The sequence below is a fragment of the Lactuca virosa genome, chromosome 5 (assembly GCF_052849685.1).
Source record: "Lactuca virosa cultivar CGN04683 chromosome 5, Lactuca_virosa_CGN04683_v6, whole genome shotgun sequence".
NCBI lineage: Eukaryota > Viridiplantae > Streptophyta > Magnoliopsida > Asterales > Asteraceae > Lactuca > Lactuca virosa.
In genome coordinates, this window is record NC_136430.1 from 265,259,991 (window position 1) to 265,266,226 (window position 6,236).

At 32.7% G+C, this 6,236-nt stretch overlaps 1 protein-coding gene across 1 annotated transcript; it reads left to right on the top strand.

The window, feature by feature from the left end:
• Nucleotides 1-5,157: 5,157 nt before the first annotated feature.
• On the top strand, nt 5,158-5,880 carry LOC145112700 (uncharacterized). Its single transcript, XM_079048836.1, has one exon. It carries the CDS (start codon nt 5,158-5,160, stop codon nt 5,878-5,880), a length of 723 nt encoding a protein of 240 aa, XP_078904962.1.
• The last annotated feature ends 356 nt before the right edge of the window (nt 5,881-6,236 follow it).

Below are 6,236 nucleotides of genomic sequence, written 5' to 3' on the forward strand. Positions count from 1 at the left end.
GTCTATTTAGCCTAAACTCTTAATCCTTTAAGGCCTAAACCTCCTCCTTAAAACCCCACTATCTTTACTTTGATGAAATAATGGTCCACTAACCCGAAATAAGAAACATCCCGAAAATGGATGTTTCATTGTCTCGAAGGTAGAGTGTTATCTTCTTCAAATCATAAGGAGATATAATTGGTACTTACTTTTTTTTTAAAATTTTTATACTATGTAGTGTTTGCTTACCATTGAGTGTTTATTGTTGAAAAAATTTATGACTTCTTGTGTTGTCTAATTGTCATGTGGGGTTTTATTAGTGGAATGACCATTTATTGATACTACAGTGAAATTTTAGTTTTTTGGGTAAGTTCCATTAACACATAAAAAATACTATTGGAAAGAGATAGGTGTTGTTGTTCAGAAAAGTACTCTCCAGGTGATAAGCTATTTCACAAGGTGTTGCGTTAGTTCAACAAGGATATATACCCCATATTCTCTTTGCTTGAAGGGGCTTACCAACTTATTCAAATGCATATGGTCCATACCAAAGTGCATTTGTTTTGTTCTAGGTATAACAAATGGTTTTGTTGATATACACATACCCTTTGTTTACAAGGATCATCTAGATTTGTTGATCCTTCATGAACATTGAACTAAAACTACCACATCAATTATGTACGAACTTTAAAACACATGGTTTCTCCTAAGAGGTGATATGTTCCCAATGATGTATACATACCCTTCATTTACAAGGAACAAAAAGAGTTGTTGATCCTTTACGAACACGGGACTTAAACCGCCACATCAATGATGTAGAGACTTTGAAGAACATGGTTTCGGCTAAGAGGTGATATGTGCCCTATGGAACATGGTGGGAATTATATTGTTCTTGAATATGTTAGGTATAATGTGTTTTTTTTATTTAAAGTCAGCTGATTTCATACCGTGTCTTTGCATATATATATATATATATATATATATATATATATATATATATATATATATATATATATATATATATATATATATATATATATTAAAATTTTGTTATTTGTAACACTCGAGTTCTGATTTCCTTCTTCTTTCCAAATTGATTTTATTAAATTACAAGGAAAGATGGAAGTGGTAAGGGAAGTTGGAATAAAGAAGGAAATTTAATTTGAGAAGAAACTCATGTAGGCACAACCCCCCTCTAAGTAGAGAAACAACACGTCTTAGCTGGAAGGCCCAAACCCTAATTTCAGGACCTTGAACCTTATTTAGAGCTCTGACTCCAAGGAGCATTTAATGGTACAAGAGGTTTAGGATTAGTATTAATCCAATTTAAATGCTATTATAGGTAAGGTGTGAGGTGTGTTGGTCATGTTGATTTCCCAGAGGACGTTTGATGTTTATGCTACGATTTAAGGTGAGATTCTCAGTACATTGTATGATATTGTGCATCCTTACTTTAGCGCGTGTGCAATTATAAGATGCATGTGGGTAGTACTAGGCTAAGTTTTTTTTATAGCAGGTGTATGATATCGGGTCAACATATTGAGGGATATACGTACGATATTTGATCAATGTACCGAGGAATACAATATTCGCTCAACTTATCGAGGAATACATATATGAGGGCTCGAAAAAGTAAGCATGGGGTTCAACATTAGCCAACGTCTCCCGATATAATTTATGCTTGTTTTTTATTTGTTCTTAGACTTACAAGTGTGGTTATGTGGTTATATGTTAATTGTATCCTGATGTTATAAGTAGAGCATGTGTAATGTTATACTATGTATATGTTGAAATTCACTAAGGTTTGTGCTTACCTTTTCCTTTTAAAACTACTGTTTTGGGATTATCAAGTACAAAGGATGGAAAAGGCGTGACCGTACACACTAGCTCAATTTAGTTTGATGAAACATTATGATACATTAGATTATGCTTATGTGTGATTAATTTATGGGAATTTGTAATGTATTTATGGGCTTTTTGACTTAGGTTGATCGTGGGGTTGGTATTGAAACCTTTTAATAATACAAGTTATTGTTTTGATTTAAATATATGCTGTTTTTAAAAATTTAGATATATTGCAAATTTTGGGACACTAGAATTATGTATGTGATTGGTTGATTGTATGGTACTTTTATATGCTATGTTTGGATGAAGTATTTCTAGTATTGGTTCAATGTTGAGTGAAGGTCGTAGGGGCCGTACATAGTTTAAATGAGAAAGCCTTAGAACTCTGATCTGGCCTTATTACATGTTTCTTGTTTGATTTTTCGCTTTCGGGTAGGAGCATTTATTCGAATGTCTATCTTATTTACTGACTACGTATGAATATGCATTCATGAGACAACTGTCTGTATAAGTAATGGAGTTAGAATGGTTATGGACGGCTGAAAGCCTATCGTTTTTTGGTAGCTGAGAGCCATTGTTTATATATTGGCAGGGTGCCTATGATCGATATATATGTTGATATGTTATGTTAATTTTTGATGGTGGAACAACACTAGAGTTATGAGCTTAGATACTCACTCTGATGTGGTTGAACATCACTAGAGTGTCAAGCCTTTGTTTTATATGAATTGTATGTACGGTGGAATATGTGGTATACTGAAGGAGTCATTAAGCTTTAAGCTGACGTTGTTAAGTACAATGTTTTAAGGTTGATTAGATGCGATACGGAAGGCCACAACATGACTATACTTTTCATCGGTATTATATTGATATTTTGACTTTCGCTGGTTTTTATAATTTAACTTTGGTTTAACTTTATGAATTTTAAGTAAATGAATGTTATGATATATTTTCAAGGAATAGCTTTGAATGTTTAATTCGATTTTAAATGAAAATTTTTGTTTGAAATTTACGACGTTACATTATTTCTTTTGTTATTTGACAACATATAGAGCCTTTCACAATTTAATTTCCCTATATCGCTTCAAAATGCAAATCTGTTTGGAGCACCATTCGGAGCAGGATCTTTCCCAGGTGCCTTAACCACTTTGACTTAAAGTTTAACATGGCAAGACTAGCAAACGTGGAGTTAGTTGCAATGTACATTACTTAAATGTTGTATTGGATTGATTTTTTTCTGTATTATATTCTATTTTGTATTACGGGATATTAAATATGTGTTTAATTTATATATATATATATATATATATATATATATATATATATATATATATATATATATATATATAGATCCGGTAAGAAATTTTTTTTGGTAGGAAGGTAAGAAGTTTTTTTTCTACATATTTTTTTGACGAACAAAATAAATGAATCACTAGATGATTCATTTGTAAGATGATTCACAAGAAAAAATTCCCAAAAAAACATCTTTATGATTCATTTTTAAGTAAATTAAGAAAAAATTCACTTTTATGACAATTTTAATGAATAACAACAAAATCATTGTATAAATGAATCATCGAGATGTTTTTTTGAGAATTTTTTATTGTGAATCATCTTACAAATGAATCATCTAATGATTCATTTTGTTTGTTCGCGAAAAAAATATGTAGAAAAAAAACTTCATATCTTCCTACCAAAAATTTCCTTCTTATTTGAATATATATATATATATATATATATATATATGTGTGTGTGTTATTAAATGATACACATTACATGTCATTAAACATGTGAGACATAATTGTCATAAATGTATGTGGCATGTACCTTTTAATGACACACGTTATGTGTCACTAATGGGTGGAGAATATTTTCCATTCCTATCTAATGGTGGTGGTACCAAAGGGCTTCTTGATCAACGGTATCCGGTGTTGCCCTCCCTCCTTGAGGTTGAGGGTTCAAGTCCCGTCGTGGACATAGGTGGATTTAAGGTGTAGTTTCGGAGTAGGTTAGATTTGTCATTTCAAAAAAAATCTAATGGTGGTGGTGTTGACCAAGATCTTAACAACTAGTTGGGAATGGAATAGATTAGTTTTTTGGTAAGAGAAAAAATGTTTGATTTTGTGATTTATTTTGGAATGGAAGAAGCTCATGCGAATGGGTAGGTGTTGGGGGTTTATTTTTATTTCTTTGATGGTAAAACAATTGAAAATAATGCAAAATTAAAATGGTAAAATTGAAGTTTCAAGTTTCTAAGGACCAAATTCATATTGAAACCTGATGAAAAAAAAAATACAAGTTTCATAAATTTGGAAAGGTTTGGACTTTGGACTGAATTATCGAAAAAAATACAAACCATATATTTTTGTTTGAAACAACAAACTAAACTCTTTCTAATTAGCATTTATGGTTCAAATGAGATTTTGACCCATAATCTCTTTATTGAAATGATCACTTCTTACTACTAGACCAAAGACAACTACAAACCACATGAACATTAGTTTTGTCTATATATGAAGTCTCACATGAACTTGTGGTGGTATTGACCAGGATGTTAACAACTAGTTGGGAATGGAATGGATTGGTTCTTTGGTAAGAGAGAAAAGGTTTGAGTTTGTGATTTATTTTGGAATGGAAGAAGCTCATGCGAGTGGGTAGGGGTTAGGGGTTTATTTTTATTTCTTTAATGGTAAAACAATTGAAAAAAATGGGGAAAAAATTAAAATGGTAAAATTGAAGTTACAAGTTCTTAAGGACCAACATTCATAATGAAACCTGATGAAAAGAAAAATATACAATTTTCATAAATTTTGAAAGGTTTGTACTTTGGACTTAATTACTGAAAAAAATTACAAACCATATTTTTGTTGGAAACAACAAACTAATCTCTTTCTAATTAACATTTATGTTTCAAATGAGATTTCAACCCATAATCTCTTTATTAAGATGATCACTTCTTGCCATAGACCAAAAACATATACAAACCACATGAACATTAGTTTTGTCTATATATAAAGTATCACATGAACATTAGTTTTGTCGACCATATATAAAGTATTGTGGGTGGTAGAGGAATATGGATACGCTAAAGTGACATAAGGAAAAGGCACAACAAAGATGGCTATTTGTTGCCAACCCTATTATACCCTTATTTTATTTCATCTTTATCTTTATTTATATTGATATCTACAGTGCATGCACATTTTTAATGATACATGATTTCTTTATATACACTTATACCTTCGTACATCTATATGCTTTGACTCCTGTGTACTCTTTATTTTCTTCATTAACTACTCCACAATATACAAGCACACACACATACCGTGTGAAATGGGTGTCAACCATGATGATGAAGAACTAGAGGCACTTGAGACTCTTTCTCTTACAGATTTTCCCCTGACAGACGATGGGAATTCCAATTTTGAAGATCGACATCATTGTCCATCATCGTCAACCTCAGAAGATTTATTTGAGTTCTTTAGTGGCGGATTGGGTAGTTTTTCAGAAGAAAACGTTATGTCTCATGCTGAAGACATGATATCTGGTGGGAAGCTTATACCCACTAATGATCAGCCTCACCATGATCAACCACCACCAAGAAGTGAAAATCAAACTCGTAACCAGAAACAGGTTCATCGTCGGCGGTCTGAGTCAATGCGCGAGTTAAAGAGCAACACCAATAAGACTACAGCGAGGCAACTCGTGAGAAACAGCCACTCTTTGGACTACAAGAAGCTGCAAAGGAACTCAAGATCGAATTCTGAGCCTACGGCGGAGATCCACCGCAACAGTTTGAGCAACAAAACTTCTTCTTCTAGGTGGACTGATCTCATGTTTGGGCCGGTGAAGGTGCCAACGGAGATGGATCTCCGGGACATCAGAAATCGGCAAACTGTGCAGAATACTCCAAAATCATTATTCCCTACTGTTGAATCCGGTGGAGGGTTAGCCGTTAGTCGCGTTGGCGATCACCGGAAAACTTCATGGGGAGTACTTGGAATCTTGAGCTGCAAAAGTTCCGTCAGTGTTGCCGTGACTATGCCGTTAAGTTGATTGAAATGTTTAAAGAATTGACACGTTGATGCCCTTTCTTTTTCACAACAATACCATATGGGACATAAATTAAAAAATTGTATTAGAATCTGAACCTTTTCTTGTTTGGTAGTTGTATGTGTTTCAGTACAATCATTCCATGCATAAAGGTATAACCCATGATGCATAAACGTATAACCCATGATGCATTTTGTTTATATTATAGATCCTTAGACATTCTAAACTATTGTTATGTGGTTTTTTCTTTTCTTTTGTGGAGAAAAAAATTATTGTATGTGGTTATCAAGTAATAAGATGAAAAATGAAAATCCAACATCTTGTTTTTCTTTGATGAAATTATGAACCCGTATTCGAGG